Here is a 26,415-nt window from a genome sequence, read left to right as displayed (position 1 = left end):
AGGGACAGGAGGCCATAGGGGTGGGGGGAAGCAGGCCACGGGGGAAGGCAAACAGGAGGCAATGGGGCAAACATCTGGGGCAGGAGGTAATGGGAGAGCTCCCAAAGGGGGCAGAGTGCTGGGGAGCAGAAGATAGGGGGGTCCCACTTGGGGGGAATAATGTTGGTGTCAGGGGACCATGGGGTCTCTACTGGGGGAGGATAGTGTTGGGGGCAGGGGATATAATGATGGTCCCTCCTGAGGGGAATAGTGCTAGGGGTCAGAAGGCCCTGGAGAGAATCCCCATTGGGAAGGACAAGAGGCAATTGGGTTGTGGAGCAGAGGGAACAGGAGGCTGTGGAGGGGACCCCTTCAGGTTAGGCAGAGTGCCAGTTATTTCACTTGGCTGTTTCTCTCCTAAGTTTGCAAGATGGGTATTAATTGTGGGAACCCAAGCAACCTTACCACAGGGTTACCCAGGGCATGGGGTTTCTCTTCAGACCCACTGGAAGATCTTGTCATGAGACATTCAGAGCCACAAGTTGTTTGCTTGTGTTTACAGCCAGCCCTAACTACCCCTCTGATGGAGGGATGGGAATAGGATGAAGTTGCATCTGAAGAAGTGGGTTTTTTACCCACAAAAGCTTATGCCTAAATAAATCTGTTAGTCTTTACGGTGCCACCGAACTCCTCGTTTTTGTGGATACAGACTAACAGGCTACCCCTCTGATATAGGATGAAATTATTATGTAACAATGTTCCCCACTCTCTTTGTGAAGGAGTAGGATGGAGTTTCAGCATGTGTGGCTTGTTGCAATAGCTTAGGGCCTTGGGAATCAAAGTACAGTCTAGCGTACCATGGAGTCAGCCTGAATCTAGAGACAGTGACAGAAGCACCCTACAGTCTGGTTGTTACCCATATACCTCATAACTGTACCTCATTACAAAGTGTTTCTTGTTAGAACTACATCTCAGTCATTTCACAATCAACATTTTTTATTGTAAATTTGAATCTGATATGTTGATTCTTGAATCAGAAATCACATAATACTCCACACATGGCACCTAAATTAACCTGTGGTCAGTTAGTCAGTATTCTTCCTATGAATAGATTTTCTTTCTGCTGTGCCTTATGCTTTATGTCTAACGTATTTAAAAATACAGTATTACACATTCAGGCCTTGGGAGGGTGAGAGTTGAAAACTGTACCTGGGCACCATCTTTCTCAATGTTATCTTAAAGACAAACAAGCCTGTATGCTTTTATTGGGTTTTTTTCCCCCTAAAACTTTTTAGCTGTTAAATGCCACACAATGGAAGAGCGTTCAAACTTGATGAATATGATGAAGCTCAGTATCAAAGTCTTGATCCAGTCAGCCCTGAGCCTGGGTAGAACTCTGGATTCCGACTTTCCTCCTTTGCAACAGTTCTTTGTGGTGATGGAACACTGTCTAAAGCATGGGCTAAAAGGTGAGCACCATAGTTCATTCTTAAATAAGTTTTGCTGAAATCATAGGAATGTTGAGTGGCGATAGAAATTCATTCAGATTTGCCTTAGTGTGGTTTCAGATCATATGACAATGTAAAATGTTAATATTTAAAAAAAAAAATCTGTGGAGGAAATATTGAGGTACAGCTAGGATCAACTACATTATCTGTTTACATTCTTATATGCTCTCTATCGGGTCTCTTTCATTACCTGACTGAGCAATGAACTCAGTGTACCTACTGAGAGCCTGTAAGATGGAGTACATTTTAAGGGTCTCTTCTGTTTATACCATTTGTGATTGTGGAGTTGAAGGAGGAAGTTTGTCATTTTCCTGCTTTTTAACACGACTGTATTTTCCCTTTTAGCCAAGAAGAGTTTTATTGGACAGAATAAGTCATTTTTTGGTCCTTTGGAGCTGGTGGAGAAACTTTGTCCAGAAGCATCAGATATAGCAACTAGTGTTAAAAATCTGCCAGAGTTGAAGTGAGTTGAAGACTGGGGTAATGTAATAACTTAGTCTCTTTCTCTCTCAGTTGAGGAGATCTCATTCTCTGAGCCAAAGGACATAGTGTATAAATGCAGCACAAAGCTCTACATGTCTTTCATTATATCAGTTTTCAACACTTCTGTATCCTCACCTCAACCTTCAAAAGAACCTGTCAGGCTAAAAAAGTATATTAAAAATTCCTTACCTGTTCAAAAATATATCAAATTCCTAACCTTTAAACTATTCAAAATGAGAGAATTTTAAATCATTTTTAGTGTCATTTGTCTGCTTTCTTGCTTTGTTTTTGGATGATGTAAATAGACTAGGTTTACTTCCAAATTCTTGAGCACTAGCAGAATGCTGCAATGGTTAGGTTACAAACATTACAGAAGAATATTTGTATTTAAAAGTTTTTTAATTGAAATTAATAATGCTAGGAACTTTTCTTTTAGTCTAAGACAGTGTTTCCCAAACTTGGGACGCCACTTGTTCAGGGAAAGCCCCTGGTGGGCCGGGCCGGTTTGTTTACCTGCCACGTCCGCAGGTTCGGCTGATCGCGGCTCCCACTGGCCGCAGTTCGCCACCGCAGGCCAATGGGGGCTGCGGGAAGCGGTGCGAGCCGAGGGATGTGCTGGCTGCTGCTTCCGCAGCCCACATTGGCCTGTGGCGGCGAACCGCAGCCAGTGGGAGCTGCGATCAGCCGAACCTGCGGACATGGCAGGTAAACAAACCGGCCCGGCCCGCCAGGGCTTTCCCTGAACAAGTGGTGTCCCAAGTTTGGGAAACACTGGTCTAAGATATAATAAAAACTTGTTTGATTTGGGCCAAATTTGACCAGGTGCTTCCCATTCACTTAAATACGTGATTGTTTAATAATTTCTCTATAGATGTAAAGACACTTTTATTCTCACTTAATTTTCTTCATGGATTTTTGTGCTCATTTTAATAAAATACTACCTCCAATTTGGTATCATTTTTATTTTTAGGGAATGTGTATTTATTAAGGCTGAATTACAGAAATACTTTAAAAATTGCTTTTAAAATCTTGATTTATTGCAATTTTGATAATGGTTTGTTTCTGTATTGTATCATAGGACAGCAGTAGGAAGAGGAAGAGCTTGGCTTTATCTTGCACTAATGCAAAAGAAACTGGCAGATTACTTGAAATTACTATTAGACCACAAACCTTTATTAAGGTAACCATGCACCCAATTTGTATTATTTTGATGATATACCATTTATATATAGAAAAGAGAAACATCTGTGCATGTTGGTTTTGAGATAAATATCCTTTGTTCCTTTCATTTTTAAGTTTCTCAGGAAGTAAAAACAATGGATGAGGTTATAGTTTAATTTTTGAAAGTGCTGGACAGCATTCTCTGAATGTAAATGAGGACAAATTGCATGTAGTTTATTAATGAATCGAGTATTCTTTTTCAACTTTGCTGGACCTATCAAGATTGAATTGAACTAAATAAAATATATGCATATAAATTCATGGAATGAATAAATTATGTGAGCCAGTGACTTGAAATAGCAGGGAGCGTTGCCATTCAAAACTTGGGGAGAATGTAAAACTGCTGAATGTTTGTAAGAGGATGCCATTATAGTTCTTCAAAATCCTGTCTGGTGATCTGACAGAGAACACACAGTTCTGTGGACTTTCTTTCTTTCTTTCTTTCTACTTTCTAAAGTAGTGTGGAACCCATACAATGAGCTTTGAGATCATACAATGTAGTTGTTGCTTTAAAACCTTGGAATACTATTGGAAATGTTTGTTCAGCAAACCACGTATGACATACAACATCCCCTAATATGGTTTAGTCTAAATTGATTAAATTAGTTGCTTTTTGCCAGTGCTCTTTTAATCTCCAAGTCTACTGAAACAGTACATACAAAATCTTATTCTAAATACAATGGACAGTTGAGAGTTGGAGAAGTTTATTTGCATAATCTTTATCAAGGACCATCTTTCTTTACACAGAGATTGTAATTTTCTGTTATCTTTGATTTAGATAAAGGCTTGGTACCTCTCGAGCCCTTGAATGCCATTCTGTGTTATGTTCGTACAAAATCTTGCATTGCTATAGATGCTAGTGGTTGTGAATCTAAATTTAAATTAAAAAAAAAAAATCTAGTAACAATGGCAGTGAATGTCACAAGTTGACTGTATGCTTAGCAAACAAATATTTCCTATTGGGGTTCTGCATTTGTTGCCTTTTGGTTTTGAAGGCTACTCTTGTTCATGTATTACAGTATGTGATAAGGTGAGGCTCCATATACATTCTACTCTTTATCTAAAGCTACCATACCACTTTATATAATATTTTCATTAAATGGAACTTCTGCTATTGCTGATGTTGAAATCATGATGTGTGAGAATTTCCTCTAAATTATTTTTTAGTGAATTTTATGAACCTGATGCATTGATGATGGAGGAGGAAGGAGCAGTTATTGTAGGTTTGCTGGTTGGACTGAATGTTCTTGATGCAAACCTTTGCTTGAAAGGAGAAGATTTGGATTCCCAGGTAAAACTAGGCTTTAAAATAGAAAACTAACCTCAAAAGGCTCCGACTCAGCAAAGCACTTCAGCATGTGCTTAGCTCTCAGGCTGGAAATGGAACACAGAGTGAATGAAAGCTAAATTATTTAAATATATGCTTTTGTGAAAAGAAGTCCTGGCATTTTTAATGACAGCACTGTACCTACTGTCCCTGTGTTGCCTTTAATAGAAGTTCCAGTAGTTTGATTTGTTTTATTTACAGCCAGCAAATGAATCCAATTTGATATTTAGTTTTAAAAAAAAAAAAAATTACTCTCAGCTTGAGTTCATGTCCTGCTTTCAGGCCAAAGGAAAATTTGTTAGAGTTTAATATGACCTTATGTAAATCCCAGCTGAATGCTAATTACAGTTGGGTTAGTGATGCTATAGTATAGGTTGGTGATGCAATAAAAATTAAAAACTCTCTGATAAAACTTCATCTGACCAAGACCTATATGGAATTATTACAGAGAAGTCGAGAATTAAGTTCATTGGAAATAAATTCTATTACAGAGCACAATACTAAAATTCACAAAACACACAGCATGCACTAGAAAACTTACCTCTGATGGAAGATGGTATCAAATGTGTATTGAAAATTATTTAAGTGCTAGTGCAGAATGGAAAAACCTTTTTCATCACAATTTCAGAAAGTGTGTTAAGACTTGCTGACTGCCATATATCAGTTTGTCATGCTTTCTGAATCACTACTGGAAACTGTTGCCCTGTCTGTGCAACACTTAAATACTTTTTCAGTACCTGTTCAAGGGAATCATTACTGAAAATAATTGTCAGCAATATTCAGTTTCCTAGTATAGACAAGGATAGATTAATTATATCCAATGGATTTTGTTCAGTTTTCACTTTGATCCTTTTTTTTTAAATAAAAAGGCAAACTTCTTTTGCTTCAGAGGATAAGAATTGTATTTCTAAACTTAAACGTTAAATGGGTAAAAAGTAAATGAAACTTAGATAATGGTAGCAACTACTGCTTGAAAGACTAACTTGCATTGTAATGATGTGTAACTTGTTTTCTTCAGGTTGGAGTGATTGATTTTTCCTTGTACCTTAAGGATATACAGAACAGTGATGATAGCAAACAGTAAGTTCAGCATAAGATCTTAATTACTCTTTTTATAGAAAACTCAGAATATTAAACTGTCAAATGTTGTACTCCCTTGGAGACATCTCTAACTGGATCAGAGTTCATGTCCTGAGCTTGGGCCCTCATGGTCGTTAAGCTAGCATGATCTGAGTTGACAGGGGTTCAAAAAAAGAAAAGGAGTACTTGTGGCACCTTAGAGACTAATAAATTTATTTGAGCATAAGCTTTTGTGAGCTACAGCTCACTTCATTTGATGCGTTCAGTGCATTAAATTCCTTAAAGGAAACATCAGATTACATCAGTGACTCTCTTCACAGGGGGGATACGTAGAGTGTGGTTTCCACTGGTCTGGGTGGGTGGGTGAAGGGGGTATAAAGGAAGCTGTCTACTACTTTGTTTACAGTGTTACTGTAGCCATGTTGGTCCCAGGTTATGAAAGAGACAAGGTTGGGGAGATGATATATTTTATTGGACCAACTTTTTTTTTTTTTTCAAGCGCCACAGACCTAAAGAAGAATTCTGTGGAGCTTTAAAGCTTGTTGGTCCAATAAAAGAAACTTTCTGAACATTTCTACCACTTAATTTGTGGTAAAGCAGCACCCATAATTATGGTAATTAAAATATTGATGGAAAAAATATCTGTCTACATTCGTAGGTTGTTTACTTTGCCTTGTATTGTCATTTTCCCCTGCTCTGCATGGGTCTGTTTAAACAGGTGAACAGAGGAGACACATTTACAAAGAGAAAAAGGTCAATGTAAACCCATAAAAATGGTCTAGGTGGACTTGGAGCAGGTGCTGCGTCAGTAGCCACTTTATTGAAACTGACTAGATTTTAAGTTGACAGTGTCATTTAACAGCTGCTCTGACTTCGCATCTTTAGAATGAGTGCTTCATTTATTTTCCCTTTTGCCCCTTAGACATATCAAATGCAGTTGGTTACTATGCCCAAAATATCTATTTTTTACTTCCCTTAATATTTCCTAAGATTAAATTGAAGTTTGCCTTCTTGTCCCTTACAGTTTAAATTATAACAGCATCATCTATTACACACTTAGATACCGTACTCCTTTGTTTACTTTTCTGACTTTGCTCCAGTATGTCAGGTTAACTGAAATCTCTCATTGTCACAGGGGACCCTTTTAGCAGCAGCATCTCTAAGTTTGCCCTTTAGAGCATCCTCACTTGATCTGTATGTGTGTTTGGTAACCAACTCCTAACCTTTTTTTAAAATTTCTGGTGGCATTCTATTGTTTCCATGTCCTTGTGCGGGTTTTATTCTTTTTGCATTTCCCCTCTTCCTTCATCCTTGCTCGTGTTTTTTGGCTTATAGTGCTGCTACTTTGCCTCTTCAAGTTTCTGTCTTTCATAAGTAGTATGACATTGTTTATCTTAAGTGCATTGACAAAGTAATTTTAAAGTCTGGTACGTAGATAGTCAACTTGACACTTCTCTTATTCAACAATGTGGGATGGGCATGGTGATCCCATGTCTAGTACAGATTAACACTTCAAAATGAATACACCCTTTTAAATTTCTTAATGTTTAAAAATTAGAGATGCAGGGATCACTGCTGTGCTTGACCAGAAGCATTATGTGGAAGAACTTAACCGTCATCTAAGGTAAGATCTGTCTGTTTGGATGCGCAAACATTCATCCTGATTTTTTTTCCATTGATTTTTCGCTGTGCCCTGCCTGTAACTTTTTGTGTACAATTTGCTCACAAATTCATACACTAAATGATGATTCTTTTCACAATATGTGGATTTCCAAAGGAAACTAATTTTTATCAGTTGCATAATCTCCCCCCCCCCCTTCTGCTTTGGATATTTAAACATCCGAGCAAGTCTTTTTCAGCTTTGTAGTTAACACTCCCTAGTCTCAAAATAAAAGCAATATAAATTGGCCTAGGAGGCTTGAGAGAATATATCCTGGGAAAATAACTGTGTAGTATAAGTTGAAGTCTGTTAAACAAAATATTTTGCCTGTGAGGAGGTGGTACTATTGGCTTATAAAAGCAGTGAACATAGTTCACAACTCTGTATGGTGAGTTTACAACCTTTAATCTTTTCCTTCCTTCTGTGTAAGAAAATCAAAATTATCTTACAGTTGATAGAATTTCCTGCAAATAGTAGTAATGTTTTAATAAAAATCAAAATTTTTTTGCAGAATGCCTTTGCCTTTAGCTTCCAATTCTGAGATCATGGTATGTTTTAGATTGTATCTTACCTTTTCATCCTTCTTAGAAGAAGAGTTAACATTCAAAATATGAATGCACACTTAATTCAGAAATATAGTCCTCTTTGATTTTAGGAAGTTTCAAGTTACTGATGTGTAATTTTAAGAAAAGGAACCTTGTTCAGTTTGATCACTTGTACAAAAAAAACCCTAAGTATTGCCTAAAATTTTGTGTCCAGAAAATATAACTACTGTGAAAGTGTGGATTCAAAATTATTTATCATATTCTATTTCTAAATATATCATAGCTCTCATTATAATCTTAGCACTGATTTTTAAATTAAAATGCATAAAGGAAGCATCCAAGACTGGATTTGTATAACAAATGCAACTTTGGTGGAAAGTCCTAGAGAAGTACTAATCATTATGCTGTCAAGACTCCTCCTAAAATTAAACTTCATTTTGCATCCAGTGTGAGAGTTCTTGGATGACCGTATGTAGTTTTTTAGAACATTAACTAGAAAAAAAGAGGTTGGTGTACTTTTTTTTTTTTTTTGCCTTTTTTCAAGCATATTTGCTTACCCTGTTAAAAATCTATAACCTGCAATTTGTTCCATGTCTACATATGTATGTTTTTATTTATAATTTTATTAGAATGTTTAATACATTTTTTTCCTTATTTTAACCGTGACTAAACATTAAAGGAATCTTTCAATAGTTTGTTTTGTAACTGTGCCTCTTGCTTCAAATGTTTGTTTTGGTTTTTTTTTTTTTTTAGCATGACTAGCTTACACTTGTTTAAACAAAACTTAAATTCTTGTCTGATCCAACCACACCTACATCAGTACTTAGTCTTTAATCCACACCCTGTGTTGGTTTATGAACAACTTCAGTGACTAAGCAAAATAAGCATTGATGTCAGTCATTCCTAAAATGGAATTAATCTAAATAATGTTGCAGATTATATTCAAGTCTCTTAGCCAGTATGTTGGCTCTTTCCTGAAAGACTTGCATAAACAGACCACACCAAACTTAAAGATCTTAGTCCAATCTAAAATGGCAACTGTCTTTCTTTTGCAAAAGGAATCTAATAATACTGTTGTTGTTAGAAATAAATTGTACAATAAATGAGAATACTTGTAGGAATGTGAACTATCCTCCATGACTAGGCTGGAGAGGAAATCCAGTCATTTCTCTGCATTTTAATAATGGCACTTTGCAGCTCTTCAGAATCAGCTGAGAAGTATTAAACTTTTCTGACTAAACCAAGGATTACAAACTAACCTTGGGATTCTATCAGCAGTTGAACTCTGACAAATAGTTATCAGAGACTTAGTTTCAGGCAGGGCAATAGTCCTTGATCCAGGAAGTCTGTGGGAGAAGGCTGAATGGTACTACTCATGCTTTTAAAGCTAGTCTGCTTTTGAGTGCTTTGCTGGATTGGCTCCACAGAGGATAGCCTACATTCTTTTTCTGGGTACATAACCTCTTCCACTGGGGTGATGAACATCACTGGGTCCCATTGGAGATCTCCAACAGAATTAAAAGTTTATTTGTTTTCTATTGCGATTTGAAGTAATCCCTCTTTAGATAATGAGATTACCCTTATATCAATATTGGTCTAGTCAGAGTGTACTCTTTCCGCTTGGTATTCCATTAGCTACTGATTACTATGGATAAATTTCTGACTGTAGTGTGTTACTAAGTTACATAGTACTAGTTTTATTTAGCTCTTTAATGGTGTTGATCTTGTATTACCAGATCATTTGGATTTTGCCATAATATTGTATGTGGTGCCATTTGTATAGGCTCTGAACTAGAAAAGTACCAAAGCAAATAAAACAATATACTAATGTAAGGCATAAGAGATCTTAAATGTTTAAAAGAGCAGAAAAGGCATTCTTTGACTTGGAAAATAACTTAGGTTTTGTGGGGCTTTTATGATTCTTTACAAACTCAGACCCAAATCCTGGGCCATGTTCGGGCACCTTTTCACAGCTCTAGATACATAAAGGAGCTGGAACTGAGGTAGATCTGCAGCAGAGCATTCAAGGCCACCATAACTCAGAGCACACAGCTCAGAAGGGGGCCTCAGAAATGAAGACAGTATGCTAATTGTAGGAGACTATTGATTTTTCCAAATGTATGTCTTCGCAAGTAAGTAAAGATGATACATTTTCTCTTTTTCCCTCCCCCACACCTTGTGAAAGAAGTAGTTGGCTCACCTAGGGGATCTATACTAGCTTGAAATTTTGCCTTTCCACCTTCTAGTTGCTGTTTATAGGAGACTGTTACAAAAATATAACTGTAAGGATTAATAAAAGCTGAACATGTCATTCTTTTTATCTAAAGCCAAATGTAAATCTTTTGCCACAGTTGCACAGTTGGTGATCTCCAGAGCAAGATAGATTGTTTAGAAAAGACCAATTCAAAACTCCAGGAAGAGGTTTGTGGCTAATTTTACCTTTTTAAAATACAAATGTGATATACCGTCAACTGAGGAAGTTTAATTGTTACATCCCTAAAAAGGAAAGGGGAGTTTTGCTATTTATTTCAGTTGGGCCAGGATTTTACCCCAAATCTGGAGTGAGTTTCATGCTTGTGAAATGTGGGAACTAATAGGACTGGCTTGAGTCGGAACACTCTCTCTGAAAGCTTTCCCACATACAATACCATGGTGGTGATAAATATGGTGTAAAGTCCTAGAAGGTTTTGGTTGTTAGATGTGATGTTGGCAGAAGACTCCTTGTTATACCAGTGATTTCAAGATGTCTGCAGACTTATTTGTCTGATCAAGTCTTTTTATAAAAAGTGGGTTTTTTTTGTTTTTTTTTTCCCCTAAACAAAACAAATCCAAACTTGCCCAATAATGAGGAGGCACTAAATACCTCATCCCGTTTGCCTCCTTAATTATGTCAGCAGGATGTACATCTATCCCCAGCACATCCTCTCATTTCCCATTTAAAAGAGAGAAGAAAGACTAAAGCAAAAAATGAAACAGTGAATAGGAAAAAAAAGTTGTAAGGAGGAGTCGCATTTCAGCTTCCAAGCAAAAAAAAAAAAAAAAATTTGCAAATAAGAATAGGATGCCCATCCTACTACAGTACTCCACCTATACAGATTATTTTAAATGATCTGACTGATTTCACACTTCTCACAGCATTCTGCAAAGTCCAGCCTCTACCCCTGCTGGAGATGGTCCCTTCTTGACAACACTGTCATCCACTCAAAGCATGTTGAGTCTAACCTTCAATGTGCCTTATATTTCATTTCTGAGCATCCTAAAGACAATTATATTGACGAAACACACAATAGTCCCAACCTTGTACATCCCAAAGCTATCTATGATAAAACAATGCAGCTCATCTATGATCTACGCCAGAATTCAAACTGGTGTTTCAAAGTGAGAGACAAATGAGTAACTCTCCAAATTAAATAGCCCCGTAATCAATATTTTAAAGATTAGCAGTGACTAGTATTTTTTACTTAGCTGTATTATGAAACATACCATACTAAGATTTATTTCTAACAATATTCTAAATGGTATGTTTAAATCTCATTCAGGTGCTGCACACTTGTCTGTGCTTAATCATGATAGTCTTACTTTTTTCTTTCACCAGCTTGCAGCAGCAACAGATCGGATTGGTTCGCTTCAGGAAGAACAGCAACAGTTAAAACATCAAAATGAATTAATTCGTGAGCGGAGTGAAAAGAGTGTAGAGGTTAGACATCCAGTTCAAGAATATGGGAAATAGGCTGTCCTCTGATCAGTTAGCTTCAGTATTATAAAACAATTTTAATTTGATTGCTAACCGTCTTTGTATGCAACTTATTGGTATTGAACATGTTCCTTCTGTTTAAAATTTTTCTCATATAATACACATTTAAAAAAATTTTAGTACCATAGTGTACAATATAATGAACCACATCTGTTCAGATGTAGGCTGCAAATGTTTTTTAAAAAGGGGGTGAAGTATCTTCAAAAGCACTGGACATTTAAAAACCTCAGTACTAATATTTATTTTTGAGAATTTATTTTAATATTGACATCTGATTAGAGGTAAGATCAATTCTGTGCAATCACAGGAAATTATTTTATATTAAAATAATATTGCTATTTATTCTTTTATGTCCCATAACCAAATTGCAAGCAAACTTCAAAAACAACTTTTCCTAATGTTTCATGTAGGTAACAATACAGGATACAAAAATAGAACTGGATACCTATAAACAATCACGCCAAGGTCTGGATGAAATGTACAGTGATGTCTGGAAGCAGTTGAAAGAGGAAAAAAAAATTAGGATGGTGAGGATACCACATGGCAGAGGGTGAAATGAAAGATTTATGTTTTTTTGTCTTTATTTTTAGTGTTATAACATAAGCATGTAATACAGAAAATGCTGTGGATTGCTTGCATCCAGGCTCCTTGCTCCACAGTGGATTTTCAAGCATCTTTCTCAGAATAGCTCAAACAAATGGACAGCAACAGTCCATAAAGAAAACAAAACATAGAGCTCATGGAAAGTTAAGAATGAAGTCCTCCTCTGATTTGCTAGACTGTTACAATTAATACTATATTTTTAACATTTTTTTTAAATTATCAACGCAAAAAAGCAACTTTTTTTTTTTTTTTTTTTTTTTGCACGGTCATGCATTGTTGTGACTTATAACAGTCACCTCTCAGGTGGAGCATTCTCTCAGCTGTTATGGACTGGCTGGATTAAGAGCCCTTTGCTTCATTTCAGACTTTCAGCTCCTGTAGCCAGTCTCTACTTGGAAAGAAATACCCAGACTGGAGAAGGCTGACTTAAACATTCAGTTCTACTGTCTAGAGCAGGACTGCAAATAAAATAAAGTAGCAGAATGCTGAGAGTTAGAATATATTGTGCGCTGCTTTCCTTCTTACCATTCTTACTGACTTACTCCTATTGTGTTGTTTGGGCTGTTTGTCTCATTATATATAAAATAATTCAACGTTATTCTTTGGACATAATACACAGACAAGTTTTATGTAGGTTTAGCACATTAGAAATTTCTTACACATGATGCATGCCCTATATAGCAATAACTAGGAAATCTCCTTCTAAGGAATTAGAGAAAGAGTTGGAGCTGCAGATTGGAATGAAAACAGAAATGGAAATTGCCATGAAACTACTGGAAAAAGATACTCATGAAAAACAAGACACTTTGGTTGCTCTACGCCAACAGTTGGAAGAAGTTAAAGCTATTAATTTGCAGATGTTTCACAAATCCCAGGTAAATGTATCAAATTTGTAGATGGAGAGAACTAAAAATATTGTCTTGTTGTTTGGTAATTCATACACGTGTTCCTTGTTGCAAGTGTACAAGTATTGCAAGTATATCTTTGTTGCAAACTCTGTTATGTATGTTGTATCAATATGTGCTGGATAGTTTTACTATTCAATAATCCTCTGAGAAGTCCTTCCCTAACACTTATCTCTAACCTTCCTTCCATAGCTTTCTCTTACCAGATGTCATGTGTCTTTATTGTAGGTTGTGTAGACTTTTGTTGTAAATTATTATATAAATTCCCTTTTGGAATACCATTTGGTACCCTGAAGGGAATGCACTAAAAAAAATCAGTTTCTTGCTATACAGGGGGAGAATAGGGTCCCAGGAGTCTTGCCTATTGGTCCTCTGTTCAAGCCACTAGCCACAAGTTCAGTTCCTTGGAGCAGATGGGGCCATAAGATCAAACTGGGAGTTACTTGCATTCTGCAGGGTGGAAAAATAGAATCCCCTAGGTTGTGTTCCCTACTCTCTCACTGACTTCCTATGTGACATTAGGTAGGTCATATACTTCCTGTTTCCTCAAAATGGGTAAAATACTGATCTACCTCAGGAGTATTATGAAGATTCCTTGAGGTCTGTACAGCCATTGAAAATATTAAGATGAAAGGTGTTACAGAAGTGTAAGTTGGCCAACAAAAACTTGCAGGCGCAAATGAATATTTGCACACACTGTCTAATAACAGTAAGCTTTAGTTACACTAGTGAGGTACTTTTTCATTTGTTCATCTGTTCATTTCATTTTTAATTGTACCTATATTTTCACCACCCTGTGTCTCTTCATATTCTCCTACTTCCAGTACTACATTTTCATCTTCCTGTTCTGGTCTGACATTTTGCCCTGTCTCAGCTTTTATATATGCATCTTCACTTCCTTTTCCATTAAGCACTGTCACTGATCTCTTTAAGTTACCCTCCATGTTCATCCAGCCCGATTACTTCATTTCCTTTGAGTGTTTTATTTCTAAAAAGAGAAGCTTTTGATTGTGTTGAATTTTTACTTAAAAGACCAGCCCCCCTGCTCCCATTTATCTTCTTTTGAAATACCATGGTCCAATTAATAGCTCTTAGGACTTTTCTCATTCTGCCCAAGTAGCCCTTTAAAAATTGTGTGTTGCTTGGGTTTTTTCACTTCTCCCTTAACACAGACTTGAGAGATGGTGTGTGACTGTTGGCTCCTAAAGGAGAAATGGGGGTGTTCCTCTTTCACTTTTTAACCTCTTTAGTACTATTCCAGCTGGTGCTGGTGATGTAATTAAAATCAAACACTGACTCGGGATCCTTGAATCAGTTGTATCCTTTCATTTTCTTAGCTTTTTGTTTTAAGGTGTGCCAACAGTAGTGTTATATCCCCTTAATTCTCCTTATCTAATATATCCCTTTAACTACTGTCCCCTTCCTTTCCTCGCAACCTCTAATGTTCCCAATCTTCCATTGTTATCTCCTCCACCTTCAGTTGCCTGATCTCAAGAACCCCTCCTATGCCAACTCCCTGACCTTTACTCCCTCTCTGGTACATCAAAACAGAGATCACCATTTAGTACATCTTGCCCTTTTCAGTTTTCTTCTGACTCCATCAAATTCTTCAAAATATCCTTAATTTTCTTTCTCAAGAACTAAACTTTGGCTCTAAACCTTATTATTTTGGTTATACTTTGGAATATTAAAGAATAATGTATGTGAAATTATCTGCTCAAATTTCTTCTTACAGAATTCAGAGAGCTCATTGCAACAGAAAAAAGAAACAATATCCTCTTTTGAAGGAAAAACAAATCAGATGATGTCTACTATGAAACAAATGGAAGAGAGGTAATATTTACAAACTCTTAAAAAGGCAATGCTGGAAAAAGAATATTGCGTGAACTTTCAATATTCTTACATATTATTGAAGCCATAGTAGTGCCTGCATAGTTAAGACTTTGGTTGAGCTTTTCAATTAAATCAGGACTAAGATCCCTCCATTTCGTACTTCAGGTGGCTGAATTTAGTCTCCACGTTTACCACAGTTCATGTGATCCTTTGAATTTTTTGTTCTGCCTATTGCATAAAATATTTGGTAACTCTATACAACACTATTAAAATCACCCTGCCTTGAAGTGTAGCCATCAATGTGTTACTTTCTTTTGCCTTCAAATAGATGTACACACACCATGAACTCCCAACTTCAGGCACTTCCACATGATCACCATATACTGGAAATATAAATATATAGAAATATATAAAACTTAATTAGTTACTCTCCTTATTTGGTGTAACCGTACATTAAGAGAAGGATACATTTGTTCTCATATGATGCCTCCCTGGCCCAGCTTCACAACTCTCCTCCCTAGCTCCAGTCTGTGACAGGGGCCACAACAGAGGCAGCACTGAATAATGAGACCATTCTGATGGACCTGAGCAGGGGGCAAGGAAACTAGATGATAGGGACAAGTGTCATGGGGCTTCCCTGTGGCTGCCCCAATACAGATTAACTTCTCCCCACGTTGCAGAGCACTGAGTGTTAAAATTTTGCCTCTCCACTCCTTCCCCCCCACCCCAAACCCTCCATAGCTTCCAACTAGCCACACTACACCCTCCTCTTCCGTACCAATCTAGGCTCACCCTCTGACCTCCGCTTTGTGCACATTTTCTCTTTCTGCCCCCATACATATAGATCTGGCCCATACCACAACACTTGCTGCCTGTGTAAATGTATTCTATGTACGCTGAGTTAAGGCATATATCCTATGTGGCTGCTTATGGCTTCCACAGAAACTGTTGTTTTTTAAATGTCCTATTGCTGTGCATTCAAATTCTCAGTTCTACCACTGTAGACAAATGGGTGCAATAGAATTTTTTAAAGGAAAGTATTGTCCATACTTAAGTAATACTTTTGTGCATTGATTCTAATAAAGGCATTGCATGCCTTATTTTGCATTAGATTGCAGCATGCAGAACAGGCTAGGCAAGTAGCAGAAGGAAAAAATAACAAAATGAAGCAAGAGTTTGGTGGCAGGATTGAGACTCTACAGCAACAACTCTCCCAGCTGGACAATCAGTGGTATTTTTTTTTTTTTTTACTTCTATAATACTTAATATAAAGAAAAATTAATTCTGTTTTAAGATTTGTGTTTCTTCTCTATTTAGTGCCAAAGAGTGATAGATAACTAGTTTTTTTATGGATGATAAATTATTTGCAATCATTAACTTTGTGTATGTACACAGGTAAGATGGTTAGTGGATTTATTAATAAATGAATTAAACTTGCATGTTTTGACCTTTAATAACAAAAGATTATGGATGATTAACTTATTTAGCATCAGGGAGTGTGCTAGATCCTCTGCAGACAAAAAAGTAGACCAAAAAAGCTTAGTCTTAATAGAAAACATTCGGATAAAAGAATGGGAAAGGATGCAAAGTGACATGTTGATTTATGGGATGCTATCTTGCTCCTCCCCAGGACTCATCCTGTTCTCAAACCTGGTCTGATTCACTTTGAGTCAGTGTTCAAATAAAGAAAAAATCTCTTGCTGATTTAAAAGGGTCTGGAATTTAATACCAAATGCATCCCCCATTGTGCTACTGATTCTTACTGAAGTCTTTCCAGGATTTCACTAATGGGGCTATGTACATGTGCATATACTCTCAATTGTAACATTTTATATGTTCAATTATTTATACGTAAGCAGTCAAATACACACCTAACTGAATAAAAACTCCACAACCCCTGAAACCTACTGTCCTGGCTGCCCCTTCCTTGCTGTGACCAAAGGAAAAGATTGTTTAACATAATTATTGATCTTTGCACTGTCAAGACATGTCTCTTCCCCCTTCCCGGAACAATGTTTCCAGTTTTGCCCTGGATTGGACAAGTGCTCCTGTCCTTTCTTTTTCCTAAAACTCTTCGTAAAAACAGCCTGTTACAACCAACATTATTTTTAACAGCTCAATTCTGGAGAAGGAGTTAAAATCTGAAAAAGAACAGAGACAAACTTTGCAACGAGAGCTACACCAAGAGAAGGATACTACTAGTCTACTAAAAACAGAACTGCAACAAATGGAAGGGTTGAAAAAGGTAAGCACATTGGGAGCATGAAAAGTGGTTAGGATGGAAAGTCAACAGAAGCTATGCAAGTATTTCCCACCTTTGCTTGAATAGTTAATTTATTTTTATAAACTCCCCCCCCCCCCATTGCCCACTTGTGAAAGTGGGTACAGGAAAATGTTCAACAATTCGACTAACTTTGTGCAGGAAAATGCAAATAGGAGCTTGGGATCAGCATATTACAAAAGAAAGGTGAATTGATGATATAACCAAGTTTCAATGGTGAATATTTAAAACTTAAAAACTAAAAAGAGTGGACTAATTTTACAAGTTTTCAAATCCTCTGTGCTTCTTAAAATCACTTTCTACAAATCAGCATTCTTTAAATTGACTTGCAGCAACCCACTCCCCTGTGTGCAATTGGCATTTGTTGTATTTATTTTAAGTGCCTGGAGGAGCAAAGCATATGTTACTAAGAACGTAAGCCCCTGGACAGTCTCTTTGTTCTGTGTTTGTACAGCACCTAACACAATGGGGTCCTACGCACTAAGGCAATGTAAAGAATAAGAGATGTGTGCACGGCATATTGACTGAATAATATTTGCACCATTGGTGGATTGGTTGGTTTATGCCATGTATGGTAGCTTACTCTGAGATTGCAGAGGCCTGAAAAAGATCTCTTCACCTCCCTTGTATTTGTATAATCAGTTAAAAACCTCCCCATGATCTACAATACGTAAATTGGATACCATTTGGATGTGAACAGGTTATTAACATAAACATAGTAAAAGCAAGATCCTAAAGTCCAAGAATAGCTAAAAGTATCTCTCTTTGTAGAGAAGCTAATCTACCCTAAATTCCTCAGCATGTTGGGCTGATTGTCTAGGACACAGGTTATACAAGGTCAAATGTTTGGTGTGTTTTTGGTTTTGTGTTTTGGGGGTTTTTTTGTTAAAGCTGCAAAACACCCTCTAATTCTTCACACTGTGCTGAAGATGCTCAGCATTCATGTTCTTGTTCAGAGCATTGAATTGTTAATTATAGGAACTGCGAAAATTGCAAGATGAGAAGCAGCAGTTAGAGAAGGTTTGTGAAGAACAGGAACAAGCTCTACAAGAAATGGGACTACACCTTAGCCAGTAAGTTCCAATAACTTAAGAACTATGTAGCTAAATGAGGTTGGATTTTCAAACTAATTCATAACATATGCAACAATTAAAGAGCATCCAGTTACATAAAAAGTGTTAGTTTTAGGAAATGATGGATGAGTATGGAGAAAGTGTATATAACAAGGTTTGGGCAACTTGTGCATGTGTGTTTATCCATTCACTGCAGTGGTACTATTTGCACACATAAGGGTTGCAGGATTGGGACTTTCTTTTCCCCCTCCCTGTAGTTCCAGCTAAACTCTGTTGCATTTTTTCTATAAATAGTCATCTCATGTTAAAATGAGAAGTAAATTCTTAATTTATCTTTTCCAGATCCAAACTGAAGATGGAAGATATTAAAGAAGTAAATAAAGCACTAAAGGTACTGTACACTTTTATAAAAATGTCAATTAAGTTTTGTACATATTTCATTTTAGATGACCTCATACTGCAGATAACTCTTAAAACTGAGTGAAATGATTTAGAATATGGCTGTGGGAAATTCCAAGTGTTGCAGCCCAAACCACCTTCAATTTCAAATCTTCTCTCCAAGTAATTCATAACTGATCTTTCTTGCATATGTGATTGTTTTTTTTTATTTTAGGGCCATACCTGGCTAAAAGATGATGAAGCAACCCACTGTAAACAATGTGAGAAGGAGTTCTCCATTTCAAGAAGAAAGGTAGTGGTGGTCAGTGGATAAACTATGAAGAATACCCTTTTTTGGCGACTCGTGGGAGGTGCACAAAGGGTCAAGTGTCCCTCCAACAGCTGGCCCGGGCGGGGAGAAGCAGGGCAGAGCCTCTTCCATCCACGCTGACTGGGATGCTGCCCAGTGCAGCACAGTGTCCTGACTGACTGGGAGAGCGCCTGGCTGCGGTAGCAGCAGGCTGCCCCCGCCCAGGTTCAGCTTCTGGGGTCAGTGGCCAAGCTGGAGCCCCTCTGGTATGCTCAGTTAAGCTCCTGTCCCTAGAAGTTGAGCCTGGTCAGGGAGCAGGCTGCCACCACTCCCTCCCCAGGCTCAGCTTCTAGGGACAAGAGCCAACTCTGAGCATGCCAGGGAGGGTGGGGCAGGGCAGCTTGAACTCCCTCAGCCACTTTCCCAGAAGCCAAGCCCAGACAGGAGGCAGCCCACTGCTGCCGCAGCTAGGCACTCTCCCAGGCAGCTGCTGTGCTGCACTGGGCAGCATCCAGGAGTGGCTCCAGGGCCTGGCTGCTAGGCAGAGCAGCCAAACATGCCAGGGGAGCCAGCGCAGTGGGAGGACAGAGGCCCCCCTGCAGTAACATGGGGAGGGGATGGGGAGAGTGCAAGAACCCTGGGCTGTGGGGGGAAGGGGGGAGAGACTCGCATTGGGGAGGTCACATGTCTTACCCTTTAGCTGGTGCCCCCTGCCCAGTATGGAGAGGCACCAGTCATCTACCCTTCTAATGTATCACAGCTCATTTTGCTAGGGAAGAAGTATTTAAAAGCCTCTAATTCCAGATCTTGTCATACATTACTAACTAGAGAAAGTTGACTTGACTTTGAGTAACACTATCCTGTTAACCTGAGGGGGAAGAGAGAACAAGTTATTTAAAAATGTTTAAAAGGTGATTGTTTCTAAAAACTGTGATTTAGCATAAAACAGAGTCTTGTGTGTGCTGTCAATGAAGATGTTGCTTGATAGCAGGAATTTGTAGCTTTCTGGTAGTGCACTGCATTGCCCTGGAGAAACTTGGGTTCAATTCCCTTTGTGGTTTCCTTTTCTAACCAGCAAGAACTGGAAGTGCTAAAAGGCATTTTTTTAGTCTCCTGAAAGAATGAATGCCTCAAGATGCATGACCCCCTTCTAGCTAAGCAGCTGTGATGACAGTCTCCAGATTAAATTCTGTGTAGTCCTCATGTGGAAGGAAGTGGAGCCTTGATGTGGGGAGTGTGGAGGCAGGGCCGTCCTTACCCATATGCAAAGCACGCAGCTGCACAGGGCACCAGGAAATTTCCTGGTGCCCTGCACAGCTATGTGCTGTTCCAGTCCCTGCCCCAGCCCCATCCCCACTCCCCTGAAGATTGCAGCCAGGCCTGACCCTGCACTCACTGTCTGTAAGTGGAGTGACCCAGCCCCAGCTGTGCTGCCAGCAAGTGCTGGGGGGGGGTGGTTTCCCACTCCCAGGCCTGACCCTGCACTCACTGTCTGTAAGTGGAGTGACCCGGCCCCAGCCTGCTCCACTCCCCTGGCTCCCAGGCTTGGGGGGAGGGGGGAACTCGCCAGCAGCTCGGCTGGGAGCTAGGGGAGCGGAGCAGGCTGGGGCCGGGTCATTCCACTTCCCGCAGAGGCCTGGGGCCCCACACAGCCCCCGCTGCATAGGGCACCAAAATAGCTAGGGACAGCCCTGGGTGGAGGCTCAGGAAACAGTGGCTGGTGCTAGCAGGAGCTTATCACAATTTGCCAATAGCCTGCTGTAGTTAAAGATTAAACTGTACAGTTTGTGCTTACTCAACCCTAATTTTGTTTTAAACTGTCTTCTAGCATCACTGTAGAAACTGTGGTGACATCTTTTGCAACACTTGTTCCAGCAATGAACTTGCACTGCCATCCTACCCTAAACCTGTACGTGTTTGTGATACATGTCACACTTTACTGCTTCAGAGATGTTCATCTACTGCTCCCTAATGCTTCAGTTGTTTCGAGAGGACCATTCTAAGCTTGGAGAAGGAGTCATGAATTTTTTTAAAAATCTGAATTCCAGTATCCCTTGTTCAGAAGAAAACATCTCTTTAGACTTCAACACTTTCCATTCTAGAACAGGTCAAGTAATAATTTAAAAGATGTATAAAGATATTTATAGGAATTATGAAAGCTAATATTTTGCCAAAATATTTCATAATGAAATAAAGTAGGAGAAATAAAAAATCATATAATTTAAAATGTGCTCAACATGCTGAAACTTTGAAGTGCGAATTCACTTTTCTGAATTTTATAAAAATCTATTTTCTTTATTTAAAACTTTGTACTTCACATTTGTACATCTGACCTCCTTGAAACAAATCAGTGATTTTTTTTTTGATTTTTTTTATTTTTTTTTTTTGCACACTGTAGCTTCATGGTTCTAGTCTAACTACTCACTTTTAATATACTCCAGATTAGATTATGTTGGTTATGTACAGTTTTGTATGTGAACAAAGTAAGTTGAACATGGAAAAACAGTCAACCTTCTACATGTATAAATCAATGTGCCTTCATGATATACTTCAAAGTAAAAATAGCATATAGACTATATTTGCCATTATTTATGAATACAATAGTGATTATGCAATAAAGTCTTTGTTAAACTATGAAAACGAGATATTTAGTCTTAACACTGTTCCATTTTTTTCTTGAAAATAAATACCAATGAGTAAAATCAAGCATGTAATCTTTGAAAGATTTTCATTTTGCAAAACAAAATACTACTCCTAGTTTATAGAGAATGTAAAGCAAGAAGACACTTTTAAAGTAACTGAGTGTAGTGAAACTGAAGTACTGTGTAGTATAAAAAAGCAATACAAACTAAGAGCAAAGAAGCAAGAGAATGTATACACAAAAAAAAAATCCTAACATTCTGGGGAAAAAAGTCTGTTCATAGAAACTTGAAACACCTACACAAAATGTAACTACCTCAAAGCACTTTGCATAAAGAAAAAATGAAGAAACTCAAACTTGACACAAAATGCCCCCTATAAGGGCAGAAATGGAGAAACTGCAGAACCAATAGCACTGCTCCTAGCTTCTGAGTCTGTTCATAGGTTTTTGCCTTTAAGGTGTAAAGGGACCATCATGATCATCTAGTTTGACATCCTGCATGTTGCAGACCACAGAACCTCACCCACCCACTCCTGTAATAGACCCCTAACCTCTGGCTGAGTTACAGAAGTCCTCAAATCATGGCTTAAAGACTTCAGGTTACAGAGAATCCACTATTTACACCAGTTTAAACCTACAAGTGACCTATGCCCCATGCTGCAGAGGAATATGAAAAACCTCCAGGGTCTCTGATAATCTGACCCAGGGGAAAATTCCTTCCCAACCTCAAATATGGTGATCTCTTAGATGCTGAGCATGTGGGCAAGACTCACCAGCCAGACACCTGGGAAAGAAGTCTCTGGGGTAACTCAGAACCCTCCCTATCTACTATACTATCCCATCACAGCCGCTGGAGATATTTGCAGCTATGAGTGGCAGATCGGCTACATGCCATGGTAGGCAGTCTCATCCTACCATCCCTTCCATAAATTCATCAAGTTCAGTCTTGAAGCCAGTTAGGTTTTTGCCCCCAGTGCTCCCCTTGGAAGGCTGTTCCAGAACTTCACTCCTCTGATGGTTAGAAACCTTCATCTAATTTTGAGCCTAAACTTGTTGATGGTCCATTTATATCCATTTGTTCTTGTCCACATTGGCTTAACTTAACTTTACTTAACTTAAATAATTCTTCCTCTTAGGATTACTCTCTATAAATACACCAGCAAGATAAACACTATCTCCCTGCAGCCTTATTTTGGTTAGGCTAAACAAGCCAAGCTTGTTTTGAGTCTCCTCTCATAAAATAGGTTTCCATTCCATTCCTCAGATCATCCTTGTAGCCCTTCTCTGCCCCTGTTCCAATTTGAATTAATCTTTCTTAAACATGGGAGACCAGAATTGCACACAGGATTCCAGATGAGGTCTCACCAGTGCTATGTATAATAGTACTAACTCTTCCCTGTCTCTAGTAGAAATACCTCATCTGATGCATCCTAGGACTGCATTAGCCTTTTTTACTGCTGCATTACATCGATGATTCAGTTATCCTGTGATCAACCAATACACTCAGAACTTTCTGCTCTCACTTCCAAATGATAGATTCTGTTTATAGCAAAAATTCTTGTTAGTCCCTTGATGTATGACCTTGCACTTCGCACAATTAAATTTCATCCCATTTCTATTACTGCAGTTTATAAGGTCATCCATATCATTTTGTATGATATTCTGATTCTCCTCCATAATGGCTAACCCTCCCAACTGCATCCGATGAAGTGAGCTGTAGCTCACGAAAGCTTATGCGCTAATAAATTTGTTAGTCTCTAAGGTGCCACAAGTACTCCTTTTCTTTTTGCGAATACAGACTAACATGGCTGCTACTCTGAAACCTCCCAACTGTGTGTCATCTGCACATTTTATTAGCATACTCCCACTTTTTGTGCCAAGATCAATAAAAATGTTAAATAAGGTTGGTTCCCAAGACTGATCCCTGAGGAACTCCACTAGTAACCTCCCTCCAGCCTGACAGTTCACTTTTAAGTATGAACCATTGTAGTCTCCCCTTTAACCAATTCTTTACCCATCTTTCAATTCTCCTCTTAGTTAAATTGGAGAAAATAGGGATTAATTTCCCAAGTGGAACTGTATCAATCTTTCTGAAATCCAGGCACATTTGATCTACTGCATTTCCTTTGTCTAAAAAATCAGTTATCTTCTCAAAGAAGGAGATCAGGTTGGTTTGTCACAATCTAACTTTTGTAAAACCATGCTGTATTTTATCCCAATTACAGTTCACCTCTGTCTTTAACTACTCTTTCAAAATTTATTCCAATACATTTGCATACAACTGAGGTCAAATTTACAGGCCTGTAGTTTCCTGCATCACTTTTTTTTCCCCCTTTCTTAAAAACAGAAGCTATAGTAGCAATTTTCCAGTCATAGAGTACAATCCCTGAGTTTACAGATTCATTAAAAATTCTTGCTATTGAGCTTGCAACTTCATATGCTAGTTTCTTTAATATTCTTGGAGATTTTCCAGTTACCCCAATTTAGTCTCATTAACCTGTTTGACTTCCACTCAGATGTGGTAATATCTGCCTCCATATCTGTGTACCTATTAGTCACCCTACCACTATCTCTCAACTCTTAATTAGCCTTATTAAAAACTGAGGCAAAATATTAGTTTGGGTGCTGGGCCATGCCTAGATTATTTTTAATCTCCATCCCATCCTCAGGGTTTAGCAGTCCCATTTCTTCTTGTTTAATTGATATGGCTAGAGAACCTTTTACTGTTTATTTTAATTCTCTTTGCAAGGTATAACTCTGCTTGGCTTTTGGCAGTTCTTACTTTATTCCTACACTTTCTGACCTCCAAGAGGTAGCTTTCCTTGCTGATTCATCCCATCTTCCATCCCTTCTAAGCTTTTGGCTTTCTCTTAAATCACCCCATTTGAGATGTTTGCTTATTATCCAGTTTAGTCTGCAACCCTTCCCTACAAATTTTTCCCCTTGCTTGGGATGCTGGCATCAGCTAGTTTCTGCAATTTTGACAAAGTAACTCCAAGCCTCCTTCACATTCAGATCCTGGAGTTCTTTGGTCCAGTCCACTTCCCTAATTCCCTTAATTTTTTTAAGTTAGCTAGGGTTACCATACATTTGTATTTTCCCAGACATGTCCAGTTTTTTAGTTCTTAAATTGCTATTTGGAAGAAATTTTTAAATAACTAAAAGCATCTGGGATTTTGCCATTTTTTTTCCCCAAAGAAGAATTTATCATTCAAGAAAGAGTGTGAATGCTGATCGCTTGGAAGTGCCCACTTTTTCCCCTTCGCTCCCAGCGCTTGCGCCGCAAAACAGCTGTTTTGCATGGCTGGGAGGGAGGGGGAAGATGGTGGAGGTGGGGCCAGGGTGGGGATTTGGGGAAGGGGTCCAATGGGGCAGGGAGGGGGTGGAGTTATGGCTGGACCAGGGTTTGGGAGGCATGAGCAAATCCCACCCCACCCCCAGAGTATCCTCTTTTTGGAATGGTCAAATATGGTAACCCTAAGTTAACCCTTTTGAAATCAAGGATGCCAATTGCAGATCTATTTTTGTTTCTCCTTCCATTTAGTTTAAACTGAATTAGCTCATGATCATTCAAAGCAAGGTTGTCCTGTACAACTGTAAGATCCTCTGTACTCACCAATACCAAATCTAAAATAGCATTGCGTTCTGTTGGTTCAGTGATTATTTGGTGAAGAAATCTGTCAGATATCACATCCAGGAAAAGCTGGGCCCTACTATTATTAGTAGCACTTGTTCTCCAATCTGTATCTAAACTTTGCTAATGCTTGAATATTGCCAGCAGTCATTATCTTACTGATAATTGATTAACTCATCAATGTGTTGAATTTGGCTGTATAAAGGACACCTGTGGTGGGAATGGGTAGAAAAGAGAATGTAATTGTTGACTATGCTAATACCTTTGTATCCCTTTTGCTGCCTTCAGCGGCGTACTCACTAATAGAAAGTTGTGTCAGATCTCTCTTGAAGCTCAGTCTATGAATACCCACTTTTTCAGTACTAATTAAGAAGTTCAAAATTGAATAGGCACATGCTACTTAGGGTAATGTTGCTCCAGTAAAATGGACTGCCAGAATTGATCTAATAGAGAGCTGCATAATTTTACACTGCTTGAGGGTAAGAGAAAATGCTTTTTCTCCAAAACTAGCTTCACTTATATTGCTCTTTACTTTATTGGGCTACTAGCCTTTTTCTGCTAATGACAGAAAAGAATGAATAAAGAACATACAAGGTATGCTACCAAGCAAGTTAGACACACAACTGTAGAGCTACTTGGTAAGAAGAATAAAACTACCCTAAGATGCAGTATTGGGTCAAGGATTCATCTACTTTTTCCTAATGTAGACTACCTCCCTAGTCATATATTGTGTGCAGACCAACTCCACTCCAGAACCACATGCTATCCTATTGGCAAGCACAGCAATTGATTACATGGAAAATGACGTGAGTCTCAAGGGTATTTTAGAAGCTAGAATGAGCCAGTACTACATGACTAGTCAACTTTGAACTACCAGCATATACCCTCCCTACCTACTTGTGTTAGGTAAGCAGTGGAAGTGAGCTATCAATTGTTGGGATAAGTTTGCATGTTTTGTTTTTTTTAACTCTTTGAAGTGGTCTGATGCTCTGTTCTTTGCTGATAGTGCAGTTCTCAGATATTGAGATATTTGACTGCCCTATGAAGCCATGTACTGCCTGTGGCACTCTAGGGCAAGTACAGCAATTACTTTGTCCTTTTAGCTACCTAATGCAAGGTGTTCTTTTGGAAATGTTTACAACAGTCTAATTTTGCTCCTGGTCTTTCCCCTGTGGCGCTGCTCTGGTTTTCTTTCAGGTG

General features: G+C 38.4%; 1 protein-coding gene across 9 annotated transcripts in view; it reads left to right on the top strand.

The window, feature by feature from the left end:
* RUFY1 (RUN and FYVE domain containing 1) overlaps positions 1 to 21,276 on the top strand; it is a 41,474-nt gene extending 20,198 nt beyond the window's left edge. For 6 of the 9 annotated variants that reach the window (XM_043490591.1, XM_043490590.1, XM_043490593.1 and 3 more), the window contains 17 exons: positions 1,275 to 1,448; positions 1,833 to 1,950; positions 3,049 to 3,150; positions 4,359 to 4,482; positions 5,537 to 5,598; positions 7,157 to 7,222; positions 10,155 to 10,224; positions 11,399 to 11,500; positions 11,968 to 12,084; positions 12,868 to 13,035; positions 14,801 to 14,898; positions 16,010 to 16,129; positions 17,014 to 17,143; positions 18,158 to 18,252; positions 18,595 to 18,643; positions 18,866 to 18,952; positions 20,769 to 21,276. In XM_043490591.1, the coding sequence (XP_043346526.1) occupies positions 1,275 to 1,448; positions 1,833 to 1,950; positions 3,049 to 3,150; positions 4,359 to 4,482; positions 5,537 to 5,598; positions 7,157 to 7,222; positions 10,155 to 10,224; positions 11,399 to 11,500; positions 11,968 to 12,084; positions 12,868 to 13,035; positions 14,801 to 14,898; positions 16,010 to 16,129; positions 17,014 to 17,143; positions 18,158 to 18,252; positions 18,595 to 18,643; positions 18,866 to 18,952; positions 20,769 to 20,912 (1,826 nt within the window). In that variant the 3' untranslated portion in view covers positions 20,913 to 21,276. The remainder of the gene's footprint in view (positions 1 to 1,274; positions 1,449 to 1,832; positions 1,951 to 3,048; positions 3,151 to 4,358; positions 4,483 to 5,536; positions 5,599 to 7,156; positions 7,223 to 10,154; positions 10,225 to 11,398; positions 11,501 to 11,967; positions 12,085 to 12,867; positions 13,036 to 14,800; positions 14,899 to 16,009; positions 16,130 to 17,013; positions 17,144 to 18,157; positions 18,253 to 18,594; positions 18,644 to 18,865; positions 18,953 to 20,768) is intronic. The other 3 variants (XM_038414463.2, XM_038414459.2, XM_038414462.2) reach the window with 1 other exon arrangement.
* Positions 21,277 to 26,415: the final 5,139 nt, after the last annotated feature.

Source organism: Dermochelys coriacea, chromosome 8 (assembly GCF_009764565.3).
Source record: "Dermochelys coriacea isolate rDerCor1 chromosome 8, rDerCor1.pri.v4, whole genome shotgun sequence".
NCBI lineage: Eukaryota > Metazoa > Chordata > Testudines > Dermochelyidae > Dermochelys > Dermochelys coriacea.
This window is presented reverse-complemented; position numbering and strand designations above follow the sequence as displayed.